The following is a 15,424-nucleotide window of genomic DNA, read 5'->3' on the forward strand; positions in this document are numbered from 1 at the left end:
CTTGTTCCAGACCTTGACGAAGTTGTGATACATGCAAATAACTTGTACTTAAACACAGTTGTTTGAACTGATGATGCTGGAAGCTGCATTTGCGTAGAAATGACTCCAAGAGACCTTCCCAACTTGTGTAAATCTACAGTTCTCAATATTAGATCGTCCTATGACTCTGTGTGCTTTGGTCAATCCAACGAGTCCTGCCAAAGTCAGCCATGCAGTCAGTCATGATTACTAATGAGACATTAGTAGGCATGCTTATTAAAAGGTTTAAGTGAGTGTATGTATACTTTTGACCCTGTGTGGTTTAGAGAAAATCCATAATAAATTCAAACTTGTGTATATAAACATCTGACCACAACTGTATCAAACATTAGTCAGAGATTTAGCTAACATGGGTTTTTTCAATAATATATTAAAGCTGTCAAAATACAGGAAGACTGACGTTTCATTTAAACCGAAGCCTTTCCTCAATTTGAATTTTAAATATTGTCAGTTTTACCCCCCAAAAAACGCCTTTAGAAATCTTTATATAGCTCACGGCACTTTCTGAGAGACTGGTCCGTGTTTCTGCACAAACTCATTTGTAGAGAGAGATTTGCAATACCTGATTTTCCTCCTCTGCTCTGGGATCTTTGCCCCATCTCACCACGCTCCAGCTTCGATCAAAGAACAGAAAGACTGACAGATGCATTCTCACATCCTTCTGTCAAGGATGTCAGGGGAGCTCCAGCAACCTAGTACCTACTTGTGCAGAGAGAAGCATTCCCCATTGATCAACGAGCAAAACGGACTCCGTTAGTGCTCTGGATGGTACTGATAGAAGAAATCATTAAGGAGTAACGCGTTTGGGAAAAGATTGCAGGGCACTAGTAAAGTGGGTTAGAGGAATGTCCCTGGAGTTTATACTTCCCACTGTTGTAGTTCATCCTCCAGCTCAGTGGGTTGTGTGTGTGTGTGTGTGTGTGTGTGTGTGTGTGTGTGTGTGTGTGTGTACGGTGCAGGACTAGCGTAGATAGTAGCTTCAGTAAAAATAGCTGATGGCTTGTTCAACTATAAGCCATTCAACTTTATTATTACAGTGGGATGAAAAAAAGAGTCATACAGCATCAGGAAACTGGGGAAATTAATGAAAATTATTTGCAATTATTTGATACTATTAGAGCTAATTGGAATTAGGGCATTTTTCTGCATAGGAACACATAACATTCACACACTAAGCTAATACTAGGCTAAACTGCTTTGACCATAATTGATTCTTATCAGCGGTTTGTATATAAGTATACATGGAAATATGTATGAGTTAGTCTAGAGGCTAGAGTAGAGTATCTAGAGGCACATAGCTTACTCTACATGGCATTGATTAGCCATTAATTCAATCCATGCTTTAGCCCAGTGGCTGACATCTCCCAAGATGTTTCATGTGTGTGTGTGTGGATGTCTGCGTGCTTTTGCACTGAAGACACCCCTCTTGCATCCGCACATGAAAGAGGGGTGTGTGCTGTTAATTCCTCTGTGATTGACAGACTCTGTTTCATAGCTGAGAGAAGATTCCAGCAGAAGACAGTTGATTAAGCCTGTGCCTTTGAGCAACACCGACTCCATGACAGAAACTCAATCGCCAAAACAAACTGTGTATTATCAGCTCTATTTGTCTTGTCTTGCGATAATAAAATATTGTAAGAAATCAAACGAAGGGCGGGCTGGAGCGAGCAGGGAGCTGAGGGGAGAAGAAGAGCTGAAGGGAGATGCAGCGGTGAAAGCAAATTCAATGAGTCAAAATGAGCTAAGGGGAGAGAGGAAGGAAGACGGGGGAAAAAGGAGCGGAAAGCGAGGCATGCGGAGAGCTGCATAGAGAGGAGAGTGAATGCCGTACCCCAGATGCCATGGCTCAGATCTAGTCTCTGACTCATGCTCGCTCACTGTGAACAGATGGTTTCTGTGGTGCATGTGCGCACACACTTATAAGCATACACACACACACGCTGGTGGAGGAGAACATTAGATGGGCCAATTAGATATGGCTGGCATTCTGTGGTAGAGGAGAGAAAAAACTAACATGGCAGAGGCTTATTGAAGCGGCAGTGCTCTAGCGGTGAGGATGGGCTCGACGGGGCTGTTTATTAACTGCTAAACTCCCACTCTATTTCAACCAGCTCTGTGTTAATCGAGCTTTATGAGCTTAAAAGATGCTTTAGACTGACAAAGATGCATGCATATTAGTCAAGAGGCAGCACCCCTGTCCTTCGTTCTCTCCCCGCTGAGGAGCTCTTATTGCTATTTTAGTTTTTCACTGATGCATCTCTTAGAAGAAGCAAATAACTCCAGGAAATATCTTTTTTAATGAGATAATTGCAGGAAGTCAAACATTTTTGAAAAGATTTTGGAATAACAAAATAGCTGCTAACACAAGTTAAGTTTTGTTTGAGTTTTATTAGAAAGTTTCATGTTGTCAGCCAGTATCGTTTCTTTTCCTGTTTTTTATTTACTAGTTTTTGCCTTTTTATTATATTTTTTATTTCACAGCCTCAAAGGCAACCTCTTTTATAGACACATAAATAATGTCGTCACACTTGTTATATGTAATTTCATGGCTGAAAAATGTAAGCTTGTAAAATTAATAAATGAATATTTATTTTTTTGCTTTGTTCTTTCAGAAACCTAAACAGGGAGCTTGATATTATCCCAAAAAGTGTCAATAACTAACAGGCGGGTGTAGCAGCACCATGGTGGTAAATGCATTTTCATTAACTTATTCTGTAAAAGGCTTAGTGCCTGGAGACAGAGTCTGAATACTGCTGAAATAGTGCTGACTGCCTGTGCTCACTTCTCGTGATGTTGCCTCAGTGAGTGAAATGACTGTTTTTGTCCAAGCTTGTGACCAGAAGCTGAAAGAAATGCAGAGCAAATGGCTCGGCTTAAGAACACTTCAGCAGGGATGATTCTGGCTGTCACTTTGAACCCAGACTGTGGTTAACAGATGGTCTCCTTCTACTGCCTCCTCTCTCCATCCTAAATCTTTCGCTTATTCTCTCCTGCTTTGAATGTTCAGAAATCTACTTTCTTCAAGACTGATCAAGAGCCTAACAGCAGTGTTATATTTAACCTTCTAGGACCCTGCGTCCACATATGTGGACATCACATTTTATTTAGACCAAAATACTCACTTATGCTCTACAAGGGCCTGATATCCACTTACGAGGACATTATACTGCCACTGTTCTATCAAAATTCTAACAAATATCTTCATTTGTGGCTCTCATTTTTCTTAGAAACAAAAAGCAGGTAAAAAAAAAAACATTTGATAATTCTTTGTTTTTACATTCATCGGGCCCCAATATGCCCAAATGTCAAAGAGAAATTAAAAATGCATCCTCTGGAAGAGTTCGGGTCTTAGGAGGTTAATCAAGAGAAAATGCTTTTCCTCCAGTCTAACTCTGAGATCATTTCTTAAGACTGAACTTTAAATTACCATTTGACTGCTTTCAGTCAGTGCTCCTTATCATAGAGGAGCATCTCTCTCTTGTTGACCATGAGAGGAGAAACGCTGTCCTTTTAGCTGGAATGAACTTTTAATCTCTTGGCATCTGTGTCCTAAGAGAGGAAAGGAGGCCCGAGGCTGCTGCCGTCAGCTCCTGTGTTATCATTTAATTCGACTGTCTACAACCCATGCCTTTGCTCTGTGGGGTTATTAATTTGATATTTATATATTCAGATATAACCTTACCATGACTTTCAAGAACATCACACATGATTGTAGCGTTTTATTCCCTGATATAAAACTGAGAATTGTGGGATGTACAATTCCGTGCGTTTGCAAACTGTTTTTTAGTTACCATGAGAAGACATTTGGTGACAATCTTAACTTAAAGTTTTAAGTTAATGTAGCTTGAGATAAATTTCAGTTTGGAGCATATTTAAAGCCACACTTTCTAATTTTGAACCAATCAACCTCCTTTGTCAATTCCAGGTTGCACTTTCAATTAAAACGATTAATGTAACCTGAATATTGAATATCAAATCTGTATCTTATTCTATGTTTTATTCATCTTACTCTGTTAGCATGCTTTGGAAACCCAGTATTCAAGTTAATCTGTTTGTTGACCAGTTTTTAATATTTAATATTATTAATGTGATTTTATTTAGATAGCTTTTCTTCCAAATTTTCTTTTACTGGTTCATCTACAAATACTGGATAGAGTCGATGGAGTCAAATTCCCTTCCTTATGTGGCTAGATTTTTTTTTCTTTTGACAGTTGTTCTGAATTTCATTTATTCCACCTTTAAAACCAGCTGAAGGAAGGAATCAGCAGGAAGCCATTAATAAGCAGAACAAATTATGGCCTCTGATGAATATGAGTTTCAAGCTTCATTACACACGCTGTCTTTCGCACTGAACAGTGTTAAAGGAAACTGACATCTGTCTCTGAGAACATGTGGTCTAATTAAAAAAAAGTTTAAAAAGTTAATATTAGGGTTAGGCTTAAAAGTTGGTGTATAAATGGAAAAAATTTTCAGTAGGTTTACACACTGACTTACATTACTCATCACTTATAGTTTGTTTTAAATCACACTACAAAAGCAGCGTGCAAGCAAACCTGGATCTGTTACTTTTAACTTTGTGAATTAATTTCTTGCTGTTTGTTTTTCTGATTATTTCTTCTAATTATTATTAAAAATAAAATAAAAATATTATTTAATTATTATTTCTTTTAATGACTTAAACTCAGTCATTTTAAGGCGCAAGGTGTAATCTCTGTCTTAAGGTATTTGTACTTTTGTTGTTAAACAAAAAAAAGTGAGATAAAATAAAGGAATGGATTTATTGATTAAAACGCAAAGAAAGCGCATTAATTAACATTAACTTAAAGTTAAACATAATAATATTAACAGGGAAACGATGATATCTGTTCATTGTGTCAACATGAATACTTTTTGTACTTCTTTTGTTCTTCAAGTACAAGTTTGAGTGTAGTGATTTTAAATGAAATATTTGCGCACTGTGAGGCTGCTTCATCTATTTATACAGTATACAGGACACGAGTACCTCCAGCTCAGTAGGTATTAACGAGAAATGCTCACAAACCACAACTTAAAACATCTATACTCTTCCACTTGTTCTTATCAGGGTCGCAGGAGCCTATCCCAGTTAACATGTGATGAACGGCAGAGTACACCCTGGACAGGTCGCCAGTCTGTTGCAGGGCTAACGCAGAGAGACAGACAACAATATGCTCTCACATTCACACCTATGACAATTTAGAATCAGCAGTTAACCTAACCCAACTAGGTTATTTGTCTTTGGGAGAGAGCTGGTGAAGGAAAGGACATGAAGGAAATATGGTGAAATCAAAGTCACGATCTTCTTGGTGTGAGGCAACAGTGCTAACCACCACCGTGCTGCCCTGACTTAAAACAGGACCAATGTAACCCCTTTACCTGCTTCATTAGTTATCTTACAAATATCTCAAAGAATCTGTTACCGCATGGTTCTTCTTTTCATATAATACATAATACATCATTCGCCTTTTTGTTGGGTGGTAGGTGTTTTTCAGGAAAAAAAGGGGGGCTATTGATTTGCCATGTCAGCACTGCAAGCTGCACTGCAAGCTCCTACATCAGCGCCTGCGTATGCATGTTTGCACCTGGATGCATTCCCCCTGGGTTACTTTCAACGTGAATGGGCTTGATCAGTTCCGTGCTATAAATGTGAATGTGAAAAACACCAAAAGAGTTCATGTCGCAGTGAGAACGAAGCATTTGACTATTTCACTTTCAAATTAAAATGTCGTTTTTGCCAGTGAATACCAGTGAAAACCAAAAAGCCAGGTCAGTTCTGCTGGTCTTGGTTTAGCTATGAGGAACAAACCCATCCAATAAAATGGCCTCCCGCTGAGAACAAAAGCCTGCTGTCTTTTGTTCCCAGCTGTTTCCTCTTATTCATGGTCCCTTTTTCATTTCTTTGCTATTTTTCATCCGTCTCTGTAAAATACTAAGCTTGCTGCCGGCTCCATTGCAGCACCAATTATTGCTCCTTGTAGGTCTTTTTATATCCTTTTGTTGCCTTCCTCCTAATTCCATGCATCCAGCCTTTTCCCTCTTTCTTTCTCTGTTATCCATCATCAGCTGGCAATTAGCCAATAAGTGATGCATATCAGCTTGATAATGAAATGCATCCCCCCTTTTCTCCTTCTCTAAGCCCTCAAAATAGTCGCCATCTTCTCTTTCACAGCATTCCCCAGTTTTGTATTCCCCACATCATCGTTTTCTCTTCCTCTCTGTGCTCCGGGAGTTCATTTGTCCATATTTGACCTCTGACGAATGAGCTCATCTCTGTTTATATCAGCCAGCCAACTGATCTATGTCAACTCAGTTTAAATGTTCTAGGCTAGGTTTTCATCTTTTAAACCTCTAATATAAAGGATGCTGACAGGTTGAGCCACAGAGCTCTGTGAACGTAGTCCACTCCTCTCTCCAAGATTAGATTTGAATGAGATAAACTGACCATATCTTCAGCTGGTTAATGAGAAAGAAATGCTGTCAGACTGTCAGCAGCCTTAGTAATGAACTCCCAGAGGAGCTCTGGGATAATATGGAAGCTTGGGGAATGCAACATATGTCAACTGTGTGCTGACAAATCAGTGAACAATAAGACATGCTAGTAAGGTTAACTGGTGACTCTAAATTGGCTGTAGGGGTGGATGTGAGAGTTTGCAGTGATGGACTGGTGACCTGTCCAGGTTGTTTCCTGCTTCTGGAATATTACATATAATATTGCTGTTTTTATATTTGCACAATATTCATGCATCAAAGAGCAAAGTAAGTTTGCAGTCACTATAGGCTTGCGGCTGGTCAAAGGAAAGTATTGATAGATACATTCAAACAGGATTTTTTTCCTGTGTTGTTAAGCAACCAACTTGCGTTACAGTGAGGTACAAGTTGTGCTAAATGGCTTAATGATAATTTCATAGCTTCTTTCGATCAGCTTTAAAACCAATTCTTAATCCCTGTTTGATGGAAAAATTTTGAAGCTTGAGAAATGCCGGTAATCTCTTGTGTCACTATTGATCAGGAACGGGGAGATGAGCAGGATTTATGCCGTGCGAGAGAGAGTGTGTAAACTATCTGTCAGTTTTTCAATAGATTAGAGCTCCATTAAGAGTCAGGAAGAGCAGTAATCACTGCAAGTATACATGTTCCAAGTATTGTATGCCTGTCGATGTTTCCCTGTGTAAACAAATCCCTGTATGTGTGTGTGTTTGAGATTGTGTGGGTATATGAAAGACAAGTGTATGTCCCAGGTTAACGGACAAGAAATTGGGGGCAGCAGCAGTGAGACCCTGAGGTTAGAAACCATTTCCCGGTCCAGTGACCCTAAATTCAGTCAGAATATAACCCTGTCCAGTTATAGGAATAATATGTGATCGCAAGAGATGTGAAATACAGAAAATAGGGCAGAAAACTCTGAAGGTAATGAGTTGGTTTTTGTTTTTTTTGTATTCTAGGTCTGAGTGTGAGTGAGGAGCCTCCTCTTCATAGAGTGACAACTGGCACTGCGTCAACAGATCACCAGAGAGGGGCACAATGTCGCAGCAACAGCCTCCAGCCCCCCTCCACTCCGGCACTGCCCCGACGCTACCTGCCACCCCAGTCAAGAAGCTCCCCTGGAGGTCAGTAGTTTTCCTGGAACAGCGCACAGAGTCTTGGTTTGATAAAACTGAAAGCATTTTTTTGTTTTTTCTGTGATTTGGCACAGCTAACATTTCTGCACTACCACACATCAGTCGAAACCCATAAGCTCTGTGTAGTAAATGTAGGAAATATATATTTTACATGCACATTTGTTCTCTATGGATGTGTGCAAAAGAGAGAGATGCATGTTTCCAGTAACAGATTGTGTCCTATTGTCTCACGCTGTGGTCACATATGTGGTTTACAGGCACGTATTGTGCACATATGTTAAAATAATTAAAAATATCATGAGAAATCCACATTAGAGGAGGCACACTATGCAGCATATCCAATCGAGTGCCACCAGGAATAAGAGGATGGAATTGACAGCAGCAATATTCTTTTTCAAATGCATTTGTATTATCATACATGAAGTAACACCAGGCGCTCCATAGTATCGCACTTCACTCTGCCACATTTATATGATGTTATAAAAATGTCCTGCTTCTGCTTGAATAGATGACACAGAGCTACATGTTCTCTTCTGTGACATAAGCAAAATACATTTGAGACAAAACAATGCAGACATCGCTATTGTTGCCAACAGGTTCTTATCAGGGATGCAGACGGTGTTGTGGGGATGAGAAAATATCCTTCACCCTGTCTGCCCTGAGCTGATACAGAGTGTGTTATGAATTATTGATGTAGAAAGTTCCTGGCAACCTGACTCATACCCTTTTTTTATATTAGCGTTGCATTAAGGCTTTTTTTGGCTCTCTATAGGGTTGTACAGACTCATATGTACAGTCATGGCAATAAAACAGAAGGTACACCATCTTTGAATTCTAAGGTTTTATGCATCAGGTCCCACAATGAGGTAAATAGAACCTCAGATGAGCACCAACACATGCAGTGTTTCATTATTTATTATTTATTTACCAAAAATCAAGCCGAAATTGTCACGGTCTGGCTGGCAGACCGTGGGGATGTAGGGAGTGAGGACCCAAGCGCGGAGCTCTGTGTGTAGACTGTGCGTTTATTTACAGTGCGGTAAATACTGATGCACAATTAATCCCCGTGCTCCCCAAGACTCCCGCGTGTGTCTTCCAGTGGCGTCCGTGTTCGTGCGCCCCGCTGTCGTGACTGTGCACACCCTGTGCGTGCTGTCCTTCCTCTCCATGCTCCTCCTGCAGGGAAAACAATGGAAGCAGCCGTTAGACACTGACCCCCGCGGGCAAACACGATCAGTACTTCCTGGAGTAACACTGACTTGGGAGTCTAACTCAATGATCCCACATCGGTGGGAGCTCCAAGACTCTCCTAAGTAGCTCCCCCGACGAGCCGTGATCAGCAGCAGGTGTGTGGCTTGGGTGTGGCCAGTCCCCTAGCAGGGCCACACCCACCAGGCCTGAAGGCGCCTGTAAACAAGTGTTCAGACACACCTGCACCCATACACACACCCACACACACACTCATATCTACAAACATGGAGAAGAGGGGCAGCAACACCAAAAATACATATAATATCACAAGTCCATGACTGCCCAGGGATCCTGGGTCGCTCAGACCCAGGACCCTGACAGAAATGCAGAAACTGTATGTGGAAAAACTAAATACACCCCCATGATTAAGTAACTTGTAGAAACACTTTTAGCAGCAAAAAAACTGAAGTAACATGTCATGAGCACGTGTATTTCTGCTTCAGCCTGTAAAAAATAACAACGGTTATTTCATGTAAAAAATATCTGTATCGTCATCTGAACATGTTCTACTTGTTTGGAAAAGGTGCTCATACAAGCATGGTGTTCCGTGTAGGCAATGGGAAATGTAGCTGTGCTATCCTAAACAGCTTCACATCACAAGCATCTGCTGACCTTTTATTTTCAAGTAGCCCATCCAGATTTAAATTCAGATTCTACAAAGCCTCACTGTGTGTTCGAGTCAGTACGGTGATGTGATGTGACAGTGTGTGGCAATAAAGATTCCCTCTGAGAGCCACATTTGCATGATTTTACCAAAACATGCACACTGAACACCGCACACACAGTGTTGCTGCAGAGCAAAAGAAACCTCCAGGGTTATATGGGGATTTGTTCAGGATCAGAGGCTTCTTTCCCGTAACAGGTCTAATTAGTTTCTTTTCAAGGTCTCGCTCCCACTCTCCTGCCTTCTTCACACCAGTCTCCCTGCTAACCTCTTGAAACTTCCTTCCTTCCTACTTCTTTATTTGCGTCACCTCTTTTTTCTCCTCCACTTAGAATTTTTCGCCCCAATTTTCTACATTTCGAGCTCCCGTGTACTTGTTTCAAATCCAGCCACTTGTTCTTACATTCACTATTCTGCAAAAGATTCAATGTGAAACGCAGGAGAATGTTTTTGAGGGTTGAAATAATATTAATAAATCATTGGGAGTTCCTAATTGTTTCCTGTCTTGACTACAAAGTGCAATAGTGTCACATAGACGAAGGAGGATTTTTAGCACATCTGCTCAGCTTCTTTTTGACCCGCAATCCTGTGGGACATAGTTATACTACACAGCAGGGGGGATGTAGCTGGAGATGAAAGCAGAAGGGGTAACTGGAAAGATTGGAAAAAAGTTAGGAGAGGAGGAAAATCAGCCAAGAAATGGAAAAAAGTACAATAAAAAAAGATTGAGGCAGGCAGGCAAAGTCGATTTGACACTCATGTGTGTATATCTGACATGCTGTACTAGCCAAATGTCACTGTGTGATATTCGGAGCCTAATCAACACCTTGTGTTGTGACAGTGAGCAGGAAGGAGTTTCAGCGGAGTTCAGAAGTCACACGTTCTCTCCCGTCCTCTCCAAAAAGGCTGGCTGTGGTTCCTCCCAAACCTCAGTCTCCAGGTAAGTTTTTCCTCTTTGTTATTATGCAAAGTGTAGATATATGGAATAGTGGTTTTCTTTGTCTACAATACAAAACAGAGGTGCTAGAAATCGAACAGTTTGACTCGCACACAGGGGCAGAAAACTATTGATGGTAATATAGACACCTGTGCTTGTCCTACGATGGCAAGTCAAATTGTATGTAATTAAAAAAGCCTGTGCCAGAATCCCGGTGGCTGACTAATTGTACACTATTCATCCTGATCAATAAGACACGTATTGTATAGCTCCACCTCACTCTGCTCTGGGGTGTCCCGCCCCCCAAATATTTCTAATACCCAGATGTGGTTCTAAACAGTTTGAGGTAGAGATTTGTGATATTTAACAATTTCTTCTATGTTGTGGTTTCATCCATGTGGTCTGGAAAGAGCAGAGTAATTTTCTTTTGGGATTGCGGAGAGAATCCAGATGTTTCCTAGCAGAGTCAAACACATCTCCTCAGGCCACTTATTTTCTCACTTTGGTGCTGCTGTTCACCTTTGTCTTTACTGCTACTTTCTCGGACCTCGTCTACTCCTACACGGTCCCAAAATGAAAGCATTTTTCTTCTTTCAAATTCCCAGCATCATTGATTTTGCTCTTGTTTACTGAAATTTGCACACTGTTGTTCCACCTTGAAGTTGCTCTGGACACGATCCCAGCAAGATGCTAGCGAGAGAAAGTGAAACTGATATTCACCTCGTGAATATCTCGGCCTTGATATCTTTAAGAACACCCTAAAAACACACAGACAAACACTTCCATCTATGCTCTCCGCAAGATTTGCCATTACCTTTTCTCATTGTTTCTTGCATCATTATTTCTCATCCATCCACCTCTCCGCTCTCATCTGCATGCTGCCTTCACACTCATCCATATAGGCTCATTTAGTATTCAGTATCCTCTCTCTAACCTTTCAACTAGAACCTGCACATGTCTAGGTGTGTGCACATGCATGCTTGTGCACATGTGCCTGAAAAAGAGGCAGAGAGCATTTGCTGAAAATAAGGGAAAGGGATTCCTAATAAGGCTTCAAGGCAAAGAAAGGACATTGAGATAGATGGAGCTCTGGAACAATTGCTGACGCTTGCATTTTTTTAACAGATGACATCAAAACATCTCTGCAGTTTTTTACCTTTTGGTCTTTATTTCTGTCATTTTTTCAGAGAGCTACTCCTACTAATGTGTTACATTTCTACCCAAAGCCCTTTGGTTATATTTGGTTAAACGGGTTATAGACATCAATCACCAAGACAGTTATTCAGTTCATCTGCAGCTATTCCGCTCTATCCGTTCGTTGCTCTTTTTTTCTTTCTTTTTTTTTGTATTTTACCCTCCGCACCCCCACCTCCCTCCAAACAATTTTGCACTCATTACCTGGGACCCTGCTCCCCAAGCCCAGCCTCGTGTTGCCATGGAGACCACTCCCCATGCTCCAGCAGGCCTGAATTATAACGTTGAGGCAGGTGATTTGGTGTTCTGCTGTGATTTTATTTTGTGTGCAAGCACATTTCCACCTACAGGCTGGTTTGTGAGTCTGTTGCTAATATAGAGTAAATTTTATGGTATACACACACTCGCACTGTAACAAGGTGGCGCAAGGGTTAATCGCCTTGCTTGTGTGTCAGCTATGATTTAATGATTGTGCCCCTTCAGACACCGTTACTTTGATGTGCCCAAATGTTTCTTTACATATGCATGTTGTAAATAAAACACCCACGTTAGCATAATCGTGGTGTTAAATCGTTATATGAGAGAAGTTTACACATTTATCATGAGTTTAAATGGTTCATTATGAGAAACTACCTGAAGACTGTATTAAAAAATAGATTTAATTAAATTACTACCATTTATCCTGAAAATGCGATCACTGATTCACCAGTTGAATTTTGATGTTTAAAATTGCCAGATTCCATTAAGGATATTTTTTTGGTTTCATGTATTTACTTCCTGTTTGTTACCTCTTTATGCTGGGAAACTACTGAACTGTTTTAAAAGTGCCTCTCCTTTTTGTCACTGTCATTCAACACTAAAACTGATGTGACAGAACAGATAAACTTCGGTATATATGTTTAATTGGCTGATGTTCAGTTGATACATTTGTGAGTCCCTAATGTCTTGTTAGTTTCCTTAAAACACACAGACACACACACACATACACACACACACACGCTCATTCTAACCTTATTTGATTGTCTTTGTTGCGTGCAGCAGCAGTCCGGGGCTCAGCTCCCTCTGGTTCCCCTCGCCGCGTGGCCCCCCTGAGGCTACAGCAAGAACAGCAGGAGAACCTGCAGAGAGAGAAAGAGGAGGCTCAACAGAAAGAGAAACAGAGGCAAGCGGAGGAGAGAGAAAAAGAAAAGCAAAGAGAAGAGGTGGGTAACTGAGAAACTCTGCAGCACCGTTTGGGCTGTTCATTCTGGTATTATTCTGTGTCGCTTTTCAGGTTCAGAGGCTGCAGGGACGCTGCGAACAGCAGGAGAGGCAGCTGAAAGCTCTTAGAGATGAACTGAAGAAGACTTCGCTGGGTCTAGAAGCTTTCATAGTCACCACTCAGCATTATTGCCTCAAGGTAGCGAACTGGAATGATACTGTGCACAGTATTACTGTAATCACCATATTAAGGCTTAAAGGTTCACCTGCCATCCCATGCAGATTTACAACATAATACCGCAGTCTTAGTGTTTACACCAAGCCTAATATGTATGACACACGTGCACACAGTGCACACGCGTGAATTTAAGGGCACATGCAGTATTTAACAGCATGAAGTGTTCACAGCATGGTCAATGACATGCTGGATGACAAACAGTTTGAACAGTGTGACTGTGGAAAGGGTCTACCAGAGTTCAGTGTGTCACTGATCTGGTTTCATCCAGTTCTCTGTCTAATGGGATGATTTCACCTCTGAGGTGCTGTGGTAGTAATACCAGTGCCAAACTGTCGGGGGACTGTCTGACTTCTTTATGGTCATTGTCTGAGTGCTGCAATCACAGGTCCACACTGCAGATATTCAAGACAGGGAAAGTACAAGTGTGACTTTTGAGTGGATTTGAGCTCCCTCTGCTGGCATCAGTCAAAAACTACAGCTAGAGCATTGTATATAATACTGTGTAAACAGTTCTGTATAAGCCAGACTTTCTTGTACTTTTTTAAAGTGGTGTTAAGCGGTAGGTAGGGTTTCTGAAGGTCTTTGGCATCATTGGCTGCTTTTTCACTCATTTTCAGTCCTGTACGTGAACCCGACCATTTTCTGATGAATGGCCTTTTGTTTAAGACACTTAACATTAACCTATGAATCATTCACACACAAAAAAACACCTAAACTAGTGTGGTGTCTAAACATAATACACAACTTAGCAAAAAAACTATTTGAAATTGTGTCTTTGGGCACTTTGTTATGTGTCACAAACGCACATATGTTTCCCTTTTCTCAAGCAGAGCCTACCAAAATTACTAAAGACAACATAATCTGACATAAAAGAGTATTTTCGCACCAACAAGAAAATGCAAATTTGAAACTTTTGGTTTGAATCATCGTCATCATGTATGAGAGAAGTAAAGTGAATGTCTACAGCCATCTGTGAACCACAGTCAGGGCTCTGATATGGTTTGAGGCTTTAATCAGTGCAATAACATCTGGAAAGCTTCTGATTAGCAACAGAATTTTTTTTTCTGGCAGTAAAAAAAAATCCCTTACTGCTATTTAAGGTAAAGATTAAGAGCTGTTTGTGGCAGTGTGGATTTTTGGGTACATTTCAAATCAAAGCATGCTGTCCACTACGTTGGTTAATGAATGAAAAACGCATCTGTTAATATACCCATCAACCTTACCTGTAGCCTCACAAATAACATCCTAGTAAGTGAATTGTACAAAGCAGTAATACTCAATTTAGGGCATGAGCTAGACTTTTTTCTACTTTACTAAATTCAGATTATTTAACAGGTTCTTACAATGTTTATTTTTCTGTCAAATCTTTTAAATGTCACTAAAGCAGTCAGTACTGCAGCTAAAATGCCAAACAAACCCAGTGTCAACAAGTTTTTTGTAGTTAAAAGGCCAGTAAATCCATAATTAAATCATTTCAAAGATAGACTATTGGCCTTCTGTTCATTATTTAAACTTTTATTATTCTCTTTGGCCAAATTCAAGGCCAGTCTGAGGTCATTTGAGTTTAAGAATTCCAGTTGATTTGTACTTGGGCTGTGCACTGTGTCAACAATGACGTTCATTTTTGTTTTTCAGAATGAAACCGCAGAAGAAAATCAAAGGAAGTTGTCTTTGGAAATGCAAAAGATCAGAGAGGAAATGGGTAAAAATCAAATCACTTAAAGTAATGTACGGCTGTTACATTAACTAAAGCACAGTTAATGTATTCTAGTTAGAATCACTAGACCATTATAACTACCTATTATTCACACCTGGGCTGTTCATACAGTGAATTGTAAAGGTGTAATCAGTGTAAAAGGCAGATATTTTTATTTTTACATTTTATATTTCAACATAAAACGACTTGCATTAATGATTTCCAAATAGAAATGTTGGTTTTAAGCTTTCTATAGCTGCTAGTGTCCTCATCGCATAACTAGATGACTAGATGTACTTCATGCACAGCCTCAAACTCAGTGCGCTGGGAGAGACTCCAGAGAGAGAAGGCAGCGCTGGAGGTGGCGTTTGAGCGAGAGCTGCAGGAGCTGCAGCTGCAACAGGAGGCAGAGCTGGCTGCTGTGGAGGAAGGACTCAGGAAGTGTCACTCAGCAGAGGCGGAGCACCTGAAGGCGGAGCATCGGTCAGAGATGGAGGAGTGTAGGACTCAACAGCAGGAGCAGGTAGGAGAAAGGCATCGGTGGGAGGTGACTGGTTTGTTTCTGTTA

General features: G+C 40.6%; 1 protein-coding gene across 2 annotated transcripts in view; it reads left to right on the forward strand.

The window, feature by feature from the left end:
* mtus2a (microtubule associated tumor suppressor candidate 2a) overlaps positions 1–15,424 on the forward strand; it is a 48,648-nt gene that overhangs the window by 28,032 nt on the left and 5,192 nt on the right. For both annotated transcript variants that reach the window (XM_086308781.1, XM_086308782.1), the window contains exons 5-10: positions 7,500–7,664; positions 10,433–10,531; positions 12,761–12,924; positions 12,996–13,121; positions 14,796–14,862; positions 15,165–15,379. In XM_086308781.1, coding sequence (XP_086164907.1) covers positions 7,500–7,664; positions 10,433–10,531; positions 12,761–12,924; positions 12,996–13,121; positions 14,796–14,862; positions 15,165–15,379 — 836 coding nt within the window. The remainder of the gene's footprint in view (positions 1–7,499; positions 7,665–10,432; positions 10,532–12,760; positions 12,925–12,995; positions 13,122–14,795; positions 14,863–15,164; positions 15,380–15,424) is intronic.

The sequence above is a fragment of the Aulonocara sp. 'chitande type north' Nkhata Bay genome, linkage group LG10 (genome assembly GCF_057382095.1).
Source record: "Aulonocara sp. 'chitande type north' Nkhata Bay isolate Kocher_YH1m ecotype deep benthic linkage group LG10, A_spYH_male_GT1.1, whole genome shotgun sequence".
NCBI classification, from domain to species: Eukaryota; Metazoa; Chordata; class Actinopteri; order Cichliformes; family Cichlidae; genus Aulonocara; species Aulonocara sp. 'chitande type north' Nkhata Bay.